We start from the raw sequence: 19,873 nt of genomic DNA, 5'->3' as shown, positions 1-19,873 counted from the left end.
AAACTCTAGTGCAAAATATGGGTTCTAAACCTGAAACATATCACAAAATATTGAAAATTTAAAAAAATAGATATTTTATAAAAATAGTTTTTAGCGATAAAAAGTCGAATAAAAGAATCGGGATTTTTTTGTGTTTATTTTTTCTGATAAGTTTCAATCATAACCTACAACTTTGCCAAGACATCAAATCGATAAAAAATGCCTTCTAAAGATCATTTTTTTTTTTGAAAATTCACATGCCCATTTTGTATGACCAGCCCGAAAAATTGTTTGAAACCTTTATGTAAAAATTTTTGTTCCAAAATGCATAGACAAAGTTTCAATTAATCAAAGTATACAAATTTAAAAATCTCTTAAAAATTTGCAAAGTTCTAGAGATTAACTCATTTTCTAAAATTTATGTTTCTGTAAATTTTCTTGATAATCTTTTTTTTTTAATTGATGAATTTTTCGAATGATTTAAATTAATATGATTGCTTAAAACGAGGCATTTATCGACATGCCTCGCTGTTTTAAAATTTTAAAAAAATTGGTGTACTTTTAAACTATAACATAATTATGTTTGCCTGTTGACAAGAAACACACAAGACAAGATGACTCAAAAATTAAATTGTTATTTTTTCACAAATTCTAACACAAATTCTATATCTTGAATTTCAATTTAACAGCATGTTTATCTATTGAACTATTTTCAAAACGTTTAATCATTAAAACATGCTAAAAAAAACCACAAATTTTGAAAGCAAAAAAATTAGGTTAAGATTTTTTTATGGCTGCTAATTTAAAACTGCCGGCAGCTTAATAATATCAAAATTTGGTTATCACTAAATGATCATCAAATTTGTAATTTTTAATAATTGCCAATTCAGAAACAATGTGCAGTTTTTGATGAAAGATGTCAAAATGTTTTAAAGTCAAAATTGTAATCAGATTTATCTCTGGAGCTTTTTTTAAAAAAAAAGGTCCAATAAACCAAATTTCCAGTTTTTGCTTTTTGGGTGTTTTTGAAACCGCCTTAAGTCAGGGGTATTAAAAACACCCAAAAAGCAAAAACTGAAAATTTGGTTTATTGGACCTTTTAAAAAAAAACTCCAGATCTTTTCTTGTTTTGTCCCCTCGATTTCTACCATGTTTCAAGAGGTTGGACAAGTAAAAGTAATAAAAAAATAGATTTTTTTGGGAGTGTAGTTATTTTCTATGGTATTGTATTTCATTATTGAATTTCTAGGATGAGTCCAAATCTATTTAAAATATTGAATAATTGAATTTTCAACAGTTTGCAGTTGATTTCGTCTGAGTTTTACAATCGTTTTGAGATTTTTTATGTTTTTGAAGAAACTGTCACCCCTAATAGAAAACATTACAACCGAGTAGAATGTTAAAGTATTTATTATATTTTGACGAATATCTTATCTGATTGTAACCATTGAGTAAAAAATTAAACCGTATTTTCTGATAAGATTATTTCCTCCCAATTAGTGACTAAGTCGGATCAAGTTTGATTCAATTGAAGCTGGTTAGAACTATCGACTTTTAACTACTTTATCGTAATGTTGAAGCATGTGATGCCAGTTGGGTGATTGGTTGGCATGTGGTGCGGTAATTTTCCCCAACGAAAATTAGATCATCACTGGATCAGAACTGAGGCTGGGGCGGGTGGAGTTTATCTGGTTCAATTTTGATTTGTGGAAATTTGAGTGAGCGATATGTGGGAATGAGGATTACGTCCGACCGGTGTGTGTGTTAGTTTGAATGCTTTTTTTTATCAAATTTTTATTAATATCAATTAATGTATAAAGATGCACGTTATAAAGGGTGTGAATCATTCTTTCCCTTTTTGTGTTTAATTGATTTAAACTAACAGAAAGCGATTAACCATAGTGCCAAGCTTACCGTCTTATTTGTGAGGCGTTCAGTCAGTTGCGGCGATCAATACCTAGTTTAAAATGTGTTAATTTGTCTCTGGTTAGCACAAGTGTTTAGTGGACCAGCCCGTCGCGCAGCAGCCGGTCATTGATTAACCTGCGGAGATATTAAATTTGGAAGCATGTTTTTTTTTTTATTTGAAAATTAGATTAGGAAGGTCGTTACAAATCATTGGTTTTAGCCAGCAGGTGAGTAAGCGAACCAAATTACTCGACGTTTACGACATTTTTTTCGAGTGCGAGTTTCAGGACCCTGTTTACCGTCCACCGGGGGTATGAATTTGACAAGCGTTCTGAGTAAGCAAATGTGACATTCGACACAGGTAAAACACGCAGCGCGAGATGATGATTCAACGCCGGGCAAATCGGGGTGAGGGAACTGAGGTAAAAATAGAATAAATATGGTTTTCTGTTTTCAGTTTTCCCCTAATTTTTCACACACCAAACACACACATCATAAATTTAAGATCTTTCTCCTCCGCGTTTGTTTGAATCTCAAAGGGAAGACGAAGAAGTTGTGTCATCTGCGCAAGGTATAGAGGCATTAAGCCAACAATGGACGTTTTGTTCACGGCTGCGTGAGTTGTCGCGTCCGAGAGCTTTCAATGGGCTGTAAAATTCAGAAAAACGAGTGGATTAATGGCCGAAAACCGTGGCAGTGTTTGCGGGAAAAGCAATCTCTGTGCGGAGGAGGAGAAGCCAAGTGGTCACAGGAAAGTCGAGCGGGAAAAACAGGTTGAAAACAATTAAATGTTCTTTATTGAGCAGAAAGCCGAGAGGAGAGCAATGTGCCGCCGGTCATTTGTGGAGCTTGGGAAAGAAAACGGTGGATTTTGAGTGTTTCGAATTGGCGGATCGTGGATGCCGCCGCGGCCGGTGAAATTTGTTCAGATGAGCGGGAAAACTTTGGAGTGAGACGTTGGGAACGGCTGGTTTTTTGCGAAGCAGTTGGGTCGTAAATTTGCGACAATGACTGTTGTGTGCGAATAAATGATACAATTTGGAACGATAAGTAAGGATTGTATAATCTACTTGGAAGAATTGTTTATTTTAAATTTATATGCCAAGAATTGTTTATTTAGATATTTTAAATTGTTTAATTCAATCCATTCAACCAGAATACAGTAATGCCTCGGTTTAGCACCGCATATAGGGGATGCAAAACCGAGGCGTGCATAACTGAAGCACACAGCTTAGGCGTCATCCATAAAGTACGTCACGCTCTAGGGGGGGAGGGGGGGTTGTCGCAAGTGTGACAAAGTGTGACAAGGGGGAGAGGGGGGGTACGTGAGACTGTGACGTCACGCTAGACTATTTATTTAATATTGAATTTTTTTTCTTAAATATAGCTTTAAAAATTTAATGTTTGATAACTTTTACTCATAAATCAAACACGATTCAAGGCTTTAAGAAACAGAGTTTTTGATAATAGATTTAATATGCTTAAAAAAACTGTGATGGTGATTTTTATCACTACAACATTGAACAAAATTTAAAAAATCCAAACGCAACCTGTAAAAATTAAAAACATTCTCGAATGAATTCCGAATTTCAAAATCATCCTTTTTATAAATCATGCCACACAGTAAAAAAATGTGTAAATTTCGAAGCTGTGATTTCTGAAGGTTGAATTTTACAGATTTATTGATGTAAATTTACCTCAATTTAGACTCAAAAAGTGTCATTACACCAGAAAAGTGGTAAAATTACTCATTTTCAAAGGTAAAATTACACATTTTTTCTGACACAAAAGATGTACCCCTTCCCATGATTTTTTTTATTGTGTAAAATTGTACAAAAAACAAGATAGTGCGGAGGGGGGGGGGATCCGACAAAACGTGACGTACTTTCTGAAGGGGGGTCAGAACCAGCGTGACAAAGTGTGACATAGGGGGGAGGGGGGGTTAATTTTGGCCGATTTTAGCGTGACATACTTTATGGATGACGCCTTATGGGATTTTGACTATGAGACATTGGCTATAATTCTTTGAAAAATCATCCAAACTTCAAAAAAGTTATAGTGTTTTGGAATCGGGATGGTGTCAGCTATCCATTGCAAATCGTATTACATGAACATTTTCACAAAAATACGTATTTTCCCTGTATTTGGAAAATCAATTTTTCCCGAATAAAACATCAAAATTATTGTTATTGCAATATGTGTATCAAATGATCGGGATTTTTCGTACATTTCGAAAGTAATTCGTTTCCAATTTTCACAAAACTATATATTTAAAAATAAGTACTCAAAATTTCAGTATTTTTACAATATGTGTATCGAATGATCGAGATTGATTTATACATTTCGAATGCAATTTTTTTTAAAGATTCCCCAAATTTTCACATATTTTGAAAATACGTAGTTTTGTAAAATAAATTGAGTACCTTCAAAAAATGTTGTTATAACATTCGAAATATTTGAAAAAATCCCGATCATTTAATACCCATTTTGCAAAAAATAAAAAAACACATAAATTTTTGCTATTTTTTATCCAAAATGTGCAGTTTTATGAAAATTTTGAGTATTAAAAAAAAATATTGTAATTACTTTCGGAATGTATGACAAAATCCCGATCATTAAAAACTGAAATTCTGAGTATTTTTTCGAAAATACGTAGTTTTGTGAAATTTTGAGTAGTTTAAAAAAATGCTTTCTAAATTTATCAAAAAATCCCGATCATTTGATATTTATATTGTAAAAATCTTAATTTTTGAGTATTTTTCCAAAAATACGTAATTTTGTGAACATTTAGAGTATTTTCATAAATGTGTGTTATAATATTCGAAATGTATGAAAAAACCCGATCATTTGATACCCGTATAACAGAAACAATTACTTTGAGTATTTTTTTTGAGAAGCATCGCATTTTCAAAATACAGGAAAAATACGTATTTAGTGAAAATTTTCTTGTAGTTATAACTTCAATGGATAGCTGACATCATCCCGATTCTAAACACTATAATTTTTTGAAGTTTTGATGATTTTCGAGAATCAAAAATTATGTAAAAAGCCAGATAATGAAAAAAAATCATTCTTTTGTTGTTGTGATGCTGTTATCTAAAGTCCTATACAAACCCTCGTACAATCGGGTGTATCGGGTCATTAAGCTGAGATTAGACATTTGAATACTTGTAAAGAATTGAAAATAACTCAAAAGCTTGAAATTTGTATAAAATATTAAATCGAACTTAAATTTGTGTGACAGCATTCGATTTCCTAAAAAACTTGAAATAAAAAAAAAACTGTGAATAATTATTCTGATTGAAAAAAAAAATACAAATTTATTGTCAGAGTTGGCCTTTATACATTTCCAAATATTATTTTTGGATTTCATACTGAATTCTCAATCCATTGCTGAGATGTGGCCTTTCAAAGGGTAAATATTGGGAAAATTTATTTTCTGTGTACTTCGTAACTAGCTCTAATTTTTCAATCTAAGATATCTTGGAAATTATTGATACGACTTTCAATGTCATCTTTTTGAATAATGATAATATTTTTTAATTTCCAAAGTCACGACTAACTTTTCCAAAGAACTATATAATACGTTTTAGCCCCTTTTGAAATGTTAGTCATGATTTCGAACTTCTAAAAATCATCCTTTAAAAGGTTTAATAGCAACAAAATTAAATAGAAAATTCCAGAGATTTTTTTTGTTTTGTAAAAAAAATCACTAAAGAACTCTTAGATTAAAAATTTAATCTTTCATCTGGAAACGATTTTCGGAATTTTCGAAACGATTAAGTTTGTCAAAAACGAGTTTTTGTGATAAAAAAAATGAAATTAAAAAATCGGAAATTTGTTTTCCCGTGTACTATTTTTTCCTGAAAAATCCTAATCATTACAACAACTTTACTTAAGTTACCAAATAGATCAAGATACAGATTTTCGAACGTTTTCATTGATTTTTTTTTGCAAAAACAGCTCCCAAGTTTCTAAAAAGAAACCAACAATGAAAAATGGCTTATTTGTACATAGAGGATCGATGTAAAAAAGTGACATTCAAATAAAAAACCGGGACCGTGGTGTAGGGGTAAGCGTGGTTGCCTTCCGTCGGACAGGGAAGTAAATGTTGGCCCCGGTCTTACCTAGAGGTTAGGTCGATAGCTCAGTCCAGGTGTAGGAGTCGTCTCCCTGGGTCCTGCCTCGGTGGAGTCGCTGGTAGACAGTTGGACTAACAATCCAAAGGTCGTCGGTTCGAATCCCGGGGTAGATGGAAGCTAAGGTGTAAAAAGAGGTTTTGCAATTGCCTCAACAATCAAGCCTTCGAACACCTAGTTTCGAGTAGGAATCTCGCAATCGAGAACGCCAAGGCAATGCTGTAGAGCGAATAATTTGATTTTTTTTTCAAATAAAAAATACAAACTCGCGAAAAAATAAATGCGAAAACCTAGAATATTATATCATATTTTTTGAAAATATCTGGTTAACCAAACTTGGCTGTATTTAAAAATTTGATCTTATTGCACTACCTCCCAAATTGTCACAATTAATTTAGTCAAATTAATCAATTCCTCCCTTTGATCTTCACCGCGCAAGTGACATTTAGTGCCGCGTGTGCCAGTTTGTGCCAACCAGATCCAATCAACGAACCATCACGGCGCGCACTCGAAAGGGATTTAGGACTGGGGTTAAACAGCGAGTTAAAATAAATTGAAACGCGTCGCCATCCACACACAGTTTGTACGATGAAAGATAAACGACTCCCAACGCAAATTGTGTCGCGATCGCAACTTTCAGGTCCAATTCCTACGCACGGCGGCGATCACGACTGACCATCTGGTCACCCTGCTGCTGCAGATCATCACTCTGTTGCACAACGGCCACCACAGGCACCCACTTTGAGCTAATCTACCCACGGCTGCCGTTTCCTCAACGGTTGGTAAACTCAGTTGCAAAAAAGAGGTTATTTAGGGATAAGTTTCTGATACAATTTCAACAAAACTAAAATTCATCAACTGAGTTTAGCTGCCTTGGTTACTATTGAGCCGTTTTCTACAGTGGGTGACGTTTCCACCGATCATGAACCGCCGGCCCGCGCGTCTGCTCAATTTCAGATTCAAATCAATCTCCAAACCTTAAGTCAAGTCGGATTGACAAACGGGCAAGGTGATGTGTTGGTGCGAGCACCCGCGCGCACTACAATTTGAATCTAATTAGCTCTGCGTCAGCCCCGGCCGTTTTTGGCTGACGGTGTATAATAGGGTCACCCACGCGTACACTCGTGATCTGAAGTTAAGCCTAGTCACCGAGGAATCGTGCTCCGGATAGGGATTGGCAGAGCCGCAATCTGATCAAAGCTGAGCGACACCCACTTGAGGGGCGATGTGCCTGCCCGTCGTCGTTGACGGAGCCATTAGGTATGTCCGGAATTAGAAATTAGCAATTGATTTCGAGGTGGATATGGTAATTGATAGTTAAATCGACGTTTCAAGGGTTTTTTCTTGTTGAATTAATTAATGTCTGTCGCATCATTCCACACAAGAATTGCAGCTAATTTTGTTGACTCAAAAAACATCAATGGAATTGTCAAAAAATCAATGGATAAAAAATGCAATGTTCTACAAAATTGGGTGGAATCGAAGTCAGCAAGCAAAAAATATAAGAATATTTCTATTAAGACATTCATAAAGTTGGTCAAAAAATCCTTCAAGAGTTTTATTTTTATTTTTGTCAGTTGTCTAAACTAGTGCTTGATAACCACTTATTTTTAAATACACTAGGGCCAGTTTTGGTAATTTTTGATTGTTGTGAGAACAACAACTTTCATATATTAAACATGACTAAAATTTTTCTGAATTGGGTTTTAATATTAAGTTTCAATTGCTAATTTTGTTGCTCACAAAGATTAAGCAGATTTTTCTAAGCGACACGTAGATGTATGGCTACAAAAAAAAATTGAAACGAATTATCAATTTTGAAAGGTTAGCTTCGTAGCCCTTCTTGGATTTTAAACGTATTGTTGCACTATATAATTTGATAGTTTTGAGTGGAGTTAGAAAATACACAAAACAGAATATTTTTTACAGTGTATTTCATTGGAAGATAGTAACCTCGATAGTTGATTAGCTTAAATCATCAAAAAACGAGTTATTTGAAAAGTGGTCAAAGACAAAATTGTAGGAAATTCGACGGGCCTTCCGAAAAAATACACTGAAAGAAAAAACACGCCACTTTTATGATTTTATTTTGATTTTTAAGTTTAAAAGTCGAATATGAAAGTGAGCTCACGATTTTTTTTCGCTCAAAACTTTTGTGAAAAAGGCCTAAAATGTTAGAAAAAGACTCACGAAAAATATAGGATGGAGCAAATATCCTTAAAAAAATACCCAAATCATTTACTAGTACTGTTTTCAGTCTCGAAAATATTTTTACCGGAAAGCTCGTCCATTTTCCCATAAGTTTGTCTTTGACCACTTTTCAAAATAACTTGTTTTTTGATGATTAACTATCCAGGTTACTATAATTCAATACACTGAAAAAAATATTCAGTTTTCAGTTATAAGCAATGTAATTAGCTTATATCTATAAGCCCATATTTCCATTTGAAATAGTAATATACTTATACTTAATATTCGCAAAGTGTCATGATTTTGTCAATGAAAATGAGTTTGGATCGGAGAATGATTTGCATTTTTGGATTTTTTTGACAATTATTACTAGGAGAAGTTAAAATTAGTTTTTTGAAACAAAACTCGAGAAAATTTTCAAATCTGGTGGCATTTTGAGTAGAACAAATTTCATATCAAATTTTAATACTTTCAAACTGTATGTTCAGTTTATGTTTAGTTGAAAATGCACTATAAATCGATATTTTTATAATCAAAACTAACTTTAAAGAATTTTAGGCAAAATTCTAACTTTTTATCAATTTTACCTAGTTTTTTATGTATTTTGTTAAAAAGCTTAAAAAAATTGTTAACCTTTTCAGGCTTGATGGGTCAAATATGAGCCGAAAATATAAATTTCCAAAAGTAGCCTATAATTTCCGTATGATTTTTAACATTATTTCCTCATCATAATATTTTTTTTAAAATTCAGGTCCGAAAGGGTTAAGTAAATAATAACACTAATTTTTTTAGCAAGAAAATCTAAACACCCAGGAATTAAAAATAAGAATTTCCAACGCAACTATTTTTAAAACACTACTGAATAAACTTTATTCCAAAAATAGTGCATAAACCTTGTGTGGCCTACCCCAGTACATGTTTTAAAAATAATTATCTTGAGACAAACCTCAAGATAATTTATTGGAAAATATTCGAAAAACAAATTGAAATCATATCAATATCATCAATGCTAAGTCAAGTTTGGAAATTTTCTGGATTATTGAGTAGTTTGGAGCGAAATTCTCCAAGTTTTGGTAATCTTTTGATGTATTTTTGTGACAAATTGTGCTGAGGAACTTTTTTCATTAGGTTTACAAGGTATTTTAAGCATTTTTTTTTTGGTTTAGAAAAACTAAAAAAACTATTAAAAGCTGGCAAAGTTTGGAAACTTTTTGTTAATAATCTATCACAAACTGGAAACATATTTTATCAGGATCTTTCTGTATATTTGATAAAAAATAATACTAATATACCAGTGATTCTATAAATTTCCAATAACTTTTTCGAATAAATATCCTATAAATACGATACAAAATGTTATAAAAATAGCCCCGACGAATTATTTATATTAACCCCGCCAAATATTGACGAAGAGCACTTAGTTAATGGTGTCAAATATCAGATCTGCTGATTTATTTACATCAAGTTTATTCTACGAAACAACAACTGTTATTTTTTATTTCACAATATGAATATTAAAATACAGTCAAGTCTCGATTATCAGTGGTGCTCGGAAGAAATAACTTCGGATGATCGAAATTAATCAACCACTCAAAATAATTATGAGGTCGCTGAACTCGAATTTGATGTAAAGAATGGGAAGACATAAAAACAAGATTTTTTCCTGATTACATTTTTCCTTTGAAATTTTTGGATAATCCTTTCTGGACTGTGTACGATTGTCTAACAGTTTAGTCATGAAACATGTTACAGAATTTTATTTTTTTCAAAACTATGCTCAAATCAACGCTTAAAAATAATTTTAAGAGCTCAGTCCAACTGAAAGTTAACGTTTTTCTGCCACAAAAAAATGAAATAAAATCTTCACTCGAGGGCACATTTGCTCACGCAGAATAAAATCCTATAAAAAACGACAAATTCTAATCAAACTCAATCTATGAGTCACGTTCGCCCTCTGCCGGAAAGAAAAGTTCAACCCCGCCATGGTCATTAACGCCGCGCCAAAAACTGAACCTCCGGACCGAAATCTCGCTTTACGATTTTTCCAAAATTATTACTGTCCATCTTTGAGCCGCGGGCCAGCCGGTTGCTGGCGTGGTCTGTCTTTTTTTGTAGATCACCATATTTACCCAATCCTCGCCTACACGAGACATCTTAGCTTTGTTTGTGTCCCAACAGACCGGCCTTAGAAGTGTAACGATGGGGACTTATAATTTGTATGGCTTGAAGGTGATTTGAAAAGGTCGTATCAACTTCTAAAAAGTATGTAAAAAATATCAACAAAATAAATAAATTGTTTAAACATTAAAAAAAGTTATTTTGAAAACTTAATCTACATCTTCAACGACGATCCGGTCCAACGATATTCCATTAGCTCGGAAAGTGACACATGAATCTCTCCCGTTCCGGGAGGACAATGTATGTACTCGGCGCTGGTGGTGTGTCTTCCCACGCCCTTGCCCCCAAACGATGTGTTCCTCACCCCCAGACAGGTTGCACAATCCTTTGCGCGGCGAGAACACGACAATTTGAATTCAATTTGTCTCATATGGAATACTAATTTGGCCAGGTCCAGATTTTGCGCTTCCTCGCAGCCGGCTGTAAATAAGCCACTTGTCGAATGGTCACGCGGCTTCGACCCGTTTATGAATCATGCACACACCAAGGATTTATAGCCGGGTGCTTCCACATTTGGGCAGTGACGCGAAATGTTAGAGTGATTCAGCTTTTGTGATTACAAAAGACTTCAGTTTCACTCGGCTTTTTATAATTACATTTTTGATCGTTTTTGAGCAATTCCAGGCTAAATTAGGAATCGGTTGACTAATTTGACGATTAATTGAAAAAAACAGTTTTAGTACATGATTTTGGTATTTTTTCATGGGAGACACTCTGCATTTCTCGTGAACTTTTTGTAATATCTGAGGCTATTTCTACAAAAATATTGGGCGAAATTGGACTTTCAAACCATAAACTCAAAAAATCTTATAGAAATTATGTGTATTTTTACTTCAGTGTATTTTGTTCAGGAAGCTCGTTTGTTTGTCTTTAACCACTTTTTTGTACAAAAATATTTACAATCGATTGTAATATAATTTGTTCAACCAATTTTCAAGGGAAAAAAATAGTTATGGCTTTTTGCTGTTGAAAAAAAAGCAAGAAAACTTCAAACATAAAATGATATTTTTCAAATTTCAATTATGTCAATTTCATCTGAAATTCTCATATAAAAAATACCTTTCCAAATGCTTTCGTAAACTTTTCAATTTGTTCCCGAAAGTTGAACCACCCTACTGTTAAAATCTTCCTTACCGTCCGATCACTAGTGGTGGGGGCGGTGTGATTTGATTTATCACCTTTTTTTTCCTCTCACTCCATATCCGCTGGGGCCAAATGCTGACAAAGTGTGTCCAAAATGGGACCGTTTGCGCATGGGCGTTTGGGCGCCTAAAAGGCCATTTCAAACCGAGAGAGAGAGAGAGAGAGCTCACACAAGATTCGAAAATACACGCACGCCAAGTGTTGCTTGGTGTGCATAATAATGTTCCTAGCTAACAACTAACTGATGGAAAACGGCTGGCGTGTGTGTGGGAATACGAGATTCCCTTGGGCACAACTCCAAAATCTTACTCCGAGTCGTTGTCGTCGTCGTTATAGACGGCCGTGCTGCTAAACGTGGGCGGTTTATGGGAACTGAGCACGAGGGCACGCAATGAGGATTTTGAAGATATGCTGTATTTTAATTTGTGGTGGAAAAATATGTGTTTGACATCGCTTTATGTTATGCTTTCTTTTATTTTTTCGAAATGCCATAAAATATAGAGAATAGTTATAAATATAACTTTTTCATACTTTATGAAAATATAAAAGATAAATGTTTTTCAATTCCATGATTTTTTTGTGTTCAAATCATTATTGTTGCATCATTGCTTCTTCCATATAAGTCTCTATACAAATTTAGGAGTATTTCGTTTAAAAGTTCCATTAATTCATTAATAGGTGGTTGGTGCCTTCCTCACATTTAAAGGGTAATGCTATCCAAAATAGACAAAAAAGGGCGGACCTTTCAGTGTTCTATCAATTTAACCCATTATTCATACCAGATAGTCAGATCTTAATTCTGAGTCGATATGTATACGTGAAGAAGGGTCTCTAGGAGGTCAAATTAAGAATTTCATTTTTCGTGTGATTTTATAGCCTTTCCTCAGTGAGGTGAGGAAGGCAAAACTTGCCGATTTCTGAATTTACCATTTTTTTAAAAAAAGGGAAAAAACTATAGTTATATAGTTTATTAAAAAAATATTATTTTCACTATTTTCACTATTTTCCCGGGTTTTGAATTTCCCCGGGAACGGGAAAAGTATTTTTTAAATCCCGGGAATTCAAGGGATCTCGGGAAATTTTTGAAACAGTCGTAAAATGTATGTTTTATCATATTTGTCATGTTTTTCAAACTTAAAATCATAGAAGTAGCTCAATACTGTTTACTGGTGATAATTAGGGTTAGTGAATTTTCACGATTTCGCGGACAGCGTGAAATTCGTGAAATTTAAAGATATTCGTGAAATCTCGTGAAATTTATCAATTTTCTCAAATCAATTATTTGAAATAACAACATTAAAAAATATTTCATCCATAAAGACTTTTTAAGTAAATTTTATTAGTTTTCCGTTAAAAAGCGTGATATGAAACATTTGAAGAATTGTTAACAAAACATACATTAACATAAAATTGTGACAACATTTACTGAGAAGTGAATGCTGCGAAAACTTAAATCATGTTAATCATGTTTTTAGAATACAGTTAAAAGCAAACTAAATTAATTTTTTTTGTGTCTCGTTAAAATTTAGTGAAGATTTTTTTTGAGTTTATTGAAGAATAATTTATAATGAAGCATAAAAAGTAGTTTCTGTGATTTATACATAAGATTTTCAGAGTTATTTCAACATCAATCTCGATCCACGAAATTTCCGTGAAATTTTGAGTTTTGAAATTAAGGTCCCCGTGAAATTTGCATTTTTCGAGCGTGAAAATTCACTAAGCCTAGTGATAATCTACACTTCAATCTAAACAACGACAGCAGTTTTCAAAAAGCATAAAATACATTAAAGATGTTTTTTTTTTTCTTTTTTTGCTTTGGATTTAAATGAACCACAATTTTTAAACCGTATGATTCAAAAAAATAAGTTTCTCTTATTTCTTTTGTTTATTTGTTTATATGACATGGCTACAAAAACTTTGAAAAATCTTTAAACCGGTCTAAAAAAACAAGAAGCGAAATCAAATAAAATGATACCAGGCAATGTGAAATGTTAGATCTGTTTAGAACTTCATGTTTAATACAAAACATAATTTACAAGTTATCTCTTAGTCACTACAGCCAACTGGGGAAAATCGGAACTACAGTCTGAATACAAATACAAATCGGTGTACTTGTTGTTTTGTTCATTCCAAACATTTAGCAAAAAAATGACTTCAAAAGCTGTCTTAATTTGTTACTTTTGTCCTGATTTGCTCCAGATTCCAGTGTTTGATGAAAAATAAATAAATATGATATTTTTTTAAGGTAAATATCATAAATATAAGTAAATATAAAAGAAAGTATTAAAAAAATAATTAAAATTAAATAGTAAACCTTTTACAGCGCTAGGCATTTTGCCGATATTTAAACTAAAATTTTAGCAATTTTCCCTTATAATCCAAATTAATGCTTAAAAATTCCTATCGATTTCTGAGAATTCAACTGTTCATCTATTTCCACAACCAAATCGGAATTTCCAGACCAAAATTTGATTTTTTTTTTTTAGTTTCGGGAATTCTCGGGACAAAATATAAAAATCCCGGGATTCGGCAATTCCCGGTTTAGCAAAAAAATCAGGGAAATTTGTCCCGGAAATTCCCGGGATGGACGCACTAGTGTTCAACCATGTGTTCAAATCTGATTAACTCTTGAAAAAACTATTTTTAATTTTTTGTATGTTTTTGGTTTTTTTGCGTGCTGATTTGAATTATTTAACAAGAGTATTTTCATAATAAAACGGGTTTTACCAAAAATTTAAAAAAATATGCGATTTTGAAGTATTAAAGATATTTAACGTTTATTTAAAATACATTTCTTGTCAATGGCGCTTACGTCACATAGTCGAATCAATGAAACTATTGATTTTTTTTAAACAGTTTTCGTAGTAAATTTAGAAAATTCGGCATTTTTATTTTACTAAAATGACTATATCTTGGGCCTGAAGTGACAAAAACCAATTATTCAAAAAGCAAAATTGTTTAGAAAGAAGTTGCTTACAAGATGATGGTAATGGTTTTGGCGGCATTTTTATGTTGGTTTTAGAGAGAAATTCGTAATAGTTTCAGACACAAAAAATGTTCTTGTACTGTACTGTACTTTATAGAGGTGGGCAAAAAAAGAGCGAGCCGCTCAAAAAGCCGGTTCTCTGAAAAGAGCGAACGAACCGTGGCTCACAAAAAAAGAACCGCGGTTCTTTTTTAAACACCGTTCTTTTCAAAAAACCGTTTTAAGATGGCATGATTTTTGTTCTGAATATAATTTATTGAATTTCCAAAGAAAATGTAGTATTAAATTTGTTTTTGAGAATTGAAAATGCATTTTCAAATATTATAAAAGTTAATCCCAAAAGTAGATGATTTTCTAAACAAAATGTATAAAACAAACTTTTCATTGTATTACTGATTGTACATTAAAGTTTTACCGGAATACAAATTTGAACACTTCAAATTGCATAATTTGTAAAATATTACCAAAAATCTACTGAATAGTTTAGAGATTTTGGAAAAAAAATAAATCCCTTTGTCTGATTAAACTTTAGTGTTTATAGAAAAGAATCCACAAAGTATTTTCTCCGAATACAATATCAGCATTTATTCAATTCATGTAGAAATAAACGCAATTTAAAAATTATTTTTTCCAGAATCCTAGATTGAATGCCATTCAATTACTCGAATGTTTAGGATTGAGTAGAAATCTTGACATAGAGACCACCAAGACCTATGGTTTTCTCGTTTTAATTTTTATTTTTTTGCCAATCAAATAATTTATAAAAGTACAGTATGAAATAACTCATAAAATCGCACGATTCTTAAAATAAACCCTTTTCATCCAAATTTTGAAAAAAGAGCGAAAGAACCGTTCAAAAGAGCGGCTCTTTTTAATGAGCGAACGAAAATGAGCGGCTCCTAAAAAAGAGCGGTTTTGCCCACCTCTAGTACTTTATCATGTTGTCTATAAAAATGACGACTTCCTGGAGTAATATGAATACAGAACATGATTGGTGGGACCCCTAGCTATAATTTGAAGTAAAGTACGGGGCAATTTGAACATTTTTTTCAGTGTTAAAGAACAAAATATGACATTTTCTATGAAATCAGGTAATTTTTCACTAAAATCGCAAATCGCGAGCTTTAAACGATTTTTGGGAATTTTTCGTTGTATGAAAACATTTGTTCCTGAGGCAAAATCCTATGAGCCCGAAGGTTTCCGCAACTTCGTTACATCGCATGGACACTAATATCCTGTTTTGCACCAAATGCTAACATTTCAAACAACGGTGCAGAATGTTTGAAAACTTGAAACATTTAAATTAAAAAGTTTTTCTGAATCAGATTTTCATTCAAAGGAGTGAAAAACAGACACAAATATTACACCAAACAATTTACTTAAAAAATTAAAGTTTTATAAGGATTTACTTAGATGCTGATGATCATGCAATGTTCTTAAACTCAATTTTATTCAACAGAAGACAGTCTAATGACCAAAATCCGGCAGGGAAAAAGTGAAACAGTAACCAGCAACAACAAAAGAAAGTCAGAGGGGAGTCAGTTCTCGATGTACACATACGAAAAAGAAGAAGGTATTAGACACTGGTGGGTGGATGGTGGACAACATGAGCAACCGATCATGGGGGCCAGCAGGGTGTGGAGTCGAAAGATTTGTGGTGTTTGGAGGGTGAATCAACGGTTGTTTTTTTTTGGTTGTTGTAGTAGAACGAGAGATTGATTAGGCACATTAGTCAAGAAAGGTCGTGAAATTAAAACTAGTTGGGGTCAGTTGGGTTGTGTTTTATTCAACATTTTTTGAGCGGTTATAGGTATATTAAATATTATTACGATTATTATTTGTTTCACAAACATATGAAGTACGTTCCAGGTTGTGGTTACATTATTAGCATATTTTTTGTTTTGTAGATGAGTACTTGTTTTATTTTTTTCCCCTAATCGATTACATTTGTTGGTTTATTTGTTCTATAGAAGCAACATCTCACGCTCTTATCTACAAATATGGAAATATAGTTCTCTAACGTATTATATTAAGGTGTAAACTTTTGGCTGGTCATGACATATGGCGTACTCTTAGCGTTTGAAATCCTTCCTTAACACATTTGCTAGTTTGTTTGTTTGTTTTGTTTCGATTTAAATATAATTAAAGTAGAAGCCAGCGCAAGCCTAACAGTTGTACTTGATTTCATAATTAATACATTTTTGTTTCCGTCCGCAGCAGTTATTCGAGTGTTTGTAGCAAGCATATTTGACTAATTTTAAAGGTTTTCCATTGCTTTTCCTTGATCTCCTTGTCTCCGAATTAACGCTAATTTTACACGACACCAAAAAACTCACGCAAAAACAAAACAAAAAACAAGAACGGCGAATGTCCCCGCGCAACATTTTTTTTCGTTAGTGTGATGCAATTAGTGTGTTTGAGAGAGCATTAGCAGTTTCAGGAAAAATAACCCCGCAATGACTAGTGGTGTGAGTACAGATTAATAGCTTTTCTTTGCGTTTCGCGACAATAGTAGCAAAAAAAACAGATAGAGAGAGGAAGGGGAATTGGTTAGTCGTGACTGTCCGTCTTTTTGGTCCGACCTCCTTCAGACAGGCCCCCCGAGTGCCTCGATTAGTGCATTTGGCCAAGTCATGATGGTCGCGAGCCACCATTGTTTATCAAGCAGTCAGCAAAATTTAGCATATGTGCTAAATATTTTCGCCAATTGTGGCATTCGGAAGCGTTGCGAAAAAACAACAGTAGCCTGTCGTTAATTGGATTTTTCTCCTTTTCAAGTGAACTAATTTCTGTATATAAAAAAAATGAGCAGAAAAATGTATACTTCGGGAATCCCATGACCTTCAAATTTACAATAACGCGCCTTAACAGTATCGGCCACCACGACTCGATAAGTAAGAAGAGTTTGAACGGCGATAAATGTCACTCAGTAGATTGGCTCTCAAACAAAATCGGGGTCATTTTACTCTCTCTTCAAGTAAAATTCCACTCCGACTGTTGTAAAACTATTGATTGGTGAATGATCAATCGACAATAAAATTACAAGGTGAAATGCAGAAAATAAAACCAACTGTTTCAAACTCCATGACTGGCGAATAGTTGTCATGCTCGTGGACAGTCCCACCCTGGTCGCAACCAACCGCCACCAAAGGTATGTGTTAGTATGCGAAAGTTCTATAGTGCTATTAAAGAGCGCGACACACAACATAAATAAATACATAAATACTGTTTTGGCTTAACTCGCGCGCAGGTTTAAGTACTAAATGGCACACACCATATTTTGTTTCGCATACGTCGTCGTCGTCGTCGGTGCAAGTTATTATTGTTATTTTATGAGGCTGACGCTACGTGAGGCTCATAGTGACAATGCGTGAATTTTTGCGCAACTCCGGCACCGAGTGATGCTGGTTCCGCGAATGATAGTGATAGAGAGTGAAGTCATTAACTTGTTGTCCCCGTCCATGCATTTTCCCTCCTGTCCTAACGATTTGCGGAATGACACTGGAGGTTGAAAGTACTTTAGCTACAAAAAACAAACCTGGGTGTAAAGACAAGCAGATGTGGAACTCCTTTTTATTTTATTGCCTAACATAACGGTCATTTTGAATCCCAAATTTGCAGAATTTGCTCTATTCGAAAACATTTTTTTTCCGAAGTGCATCATTTCCATGTAAATCTAAATTATTTTCACGTAAATCTAAATTATTTCCATGTAAATCTACATCATTTTCATGTAAATCTCCATCATGTCCCACTACAGTGAACTTCTCCTAACGACCATACAGACGAGCTTCTAATTGAGAAGAAATTATCGATGGAAGCTGTGTTTGCAGAAGCTGCTGCTGCTGCACAGCAGGGGTGTGGCGTTTATTCGCCATTTAACGAATAGTTGAGGATAAAGTTGATGAGTTTATTGTCCGATAGGGTTCCGCTTGCACCAAACCTTGAACCGACGACCGGTTAGGAGATATCACTTGGAAATGGGGTTTTGCAATGGATTAGATGTAAAATAACATCCGGATGTGGTGATCCGGATTCGTTAAAGTTAGTGAAAAAATATTTTTTCATATTAAAACGTCTTTCTTAAATCGCAAATACACAAAACAAAGTTAGATTTTGTGTCAAAAAAATGATTAATTTTAACTCTGAAAATTAAGAATTTTCATCAGTTTTAGATGAATATTCATCATGTTCACATTTTTACACATTTTTTAAAGTAATATTACACAAAAAAAGAGGTAATATTCCGGGTGCTGAAAAGACAGAATGCGTAACGTGATTTTCGAAAGCTCCAGCTGTAAACATAAACAAAGTAGAAGGCTATGTTCAAGCTCAAGCGTGACATATTTTTTTGCTGCTGAAGTGAATTGTTTTGAAACATTTTGGATCTGTTGATGTTAAAGTTTTCACTGAAAAATTAAGTTCTTCGCGCTTTTTTTTCTTCGTAGACTAAACGATGGGAGGCCAAAAGAGGCCGTTTTTGTTTTCCACGTGATGACAAAACAAAATAAATTATAGATCGATCACAATACTTGCCTCTTCTTGGTAGCATTTTGCGAACAATAAATTGGTTCCGCTTTGACAGTTCAAAATTGAGGCTGCTTTGCGAACCACTATTCTGCACCCAGGTAATATTCAACCAACCAAATTTTCAATCTTCCAAAATTCAACTTTTTTTTGTGTAATTTTCCAGGATCAAGTCGGATTGGTTTGCATTCTTGGACAAAATTTTTGCACGTTGAATTTCACATTAGAATCTCATGTTTGACAATATTTCCATCAACTGTGTTTTTTATTGGGAAAAAATCGAAAATTTTGACATTCCATCCCCATTCCTTTTTTTTCTGAAAATGTACATACAAACTTAAACTTTCAATAGCAACTACTTAACCTTAACTGATTTGTCTCATAATAAGCACAGTTGATTAATTTTGCCTAAGAAATCGAGCCAGGGGGAGTCACCTAGGATTTTCCAAAAAAAAAATCTCTTGTCATTCTACTCCACACCCAAACCAAACTCTGTTGACAATGACGAAATCAATTCGCCATCCTTGCAGTTAGATGACATTCCACCGCGTCACCAACACACCAAGGAAGTGCTTCGCTTCGCTTGGAGAGGGTTGATTTTAGCAGATTGCAGTCTGGACTTCGCCATGTATATATGATGATTTTCCGAAACAGGTTGCCTTGAAATTGATAATTGGGAATAAAACAAATTCCATTTGAACCAGATTCTTAACCATGGACCAGGAAAAGGATTTGGAAGACGGGAAGCTTTGATGCTCCACTTTTTTAAGAGGGCACGGGAAAATCTCCACGGTTTCGCTTGGAGATGGACAGTTTTTGGAAA

General features: G+C 33.7%; 1 protein-coding gene across 3 annotated transcripts in view; it reads right to left on the bottom strand.

Moving 5' to 3' along the window:
* LOC120423139 (protein held out wings) overlaps positions 1-19,873 on the bottom strand; it is a 42,697-nt gene that overhangs the window by 11,344 nt on the left and 11,480 nt on the right. Inside the window, exon 3 of one of the 3 annotated variants that reach the window (XM_039586822.2) lies at positions 1,894-2,022. The exons of the other annotated variants lie outside the window; for them this stretch is intronic. Coding sequence (XP_039442756.1) covers positions 2,011-2,022 — 12 coding nt within the window. The 3' untranslated portion in view covers positions 1,894-2,010. The remainder of the gene's footprint in view (positions 1-1,893; positions 2,023-19,873) is intronic. 3 annotated transcript variants of the gene reach the window in all.

The sequence above is a fragment of the Culex pipiens genome, chromosome 2, assembly GCF_016801865.2.
Source record: "Culex pipiens pallens isolate TS chromosome 2, TS_CPP_V2, whole genome shotgun sequence".
Classification (NCBI taxonomy): domain Eukaryota; kingdom Metazoa; phylum Arthropoda; class Insecta; order Diptera; family Culicidae; genus Culex; species Culex pipiens.
This window is presented reverse-complemented; position numbering and strand designations above follow the sequence as displayed.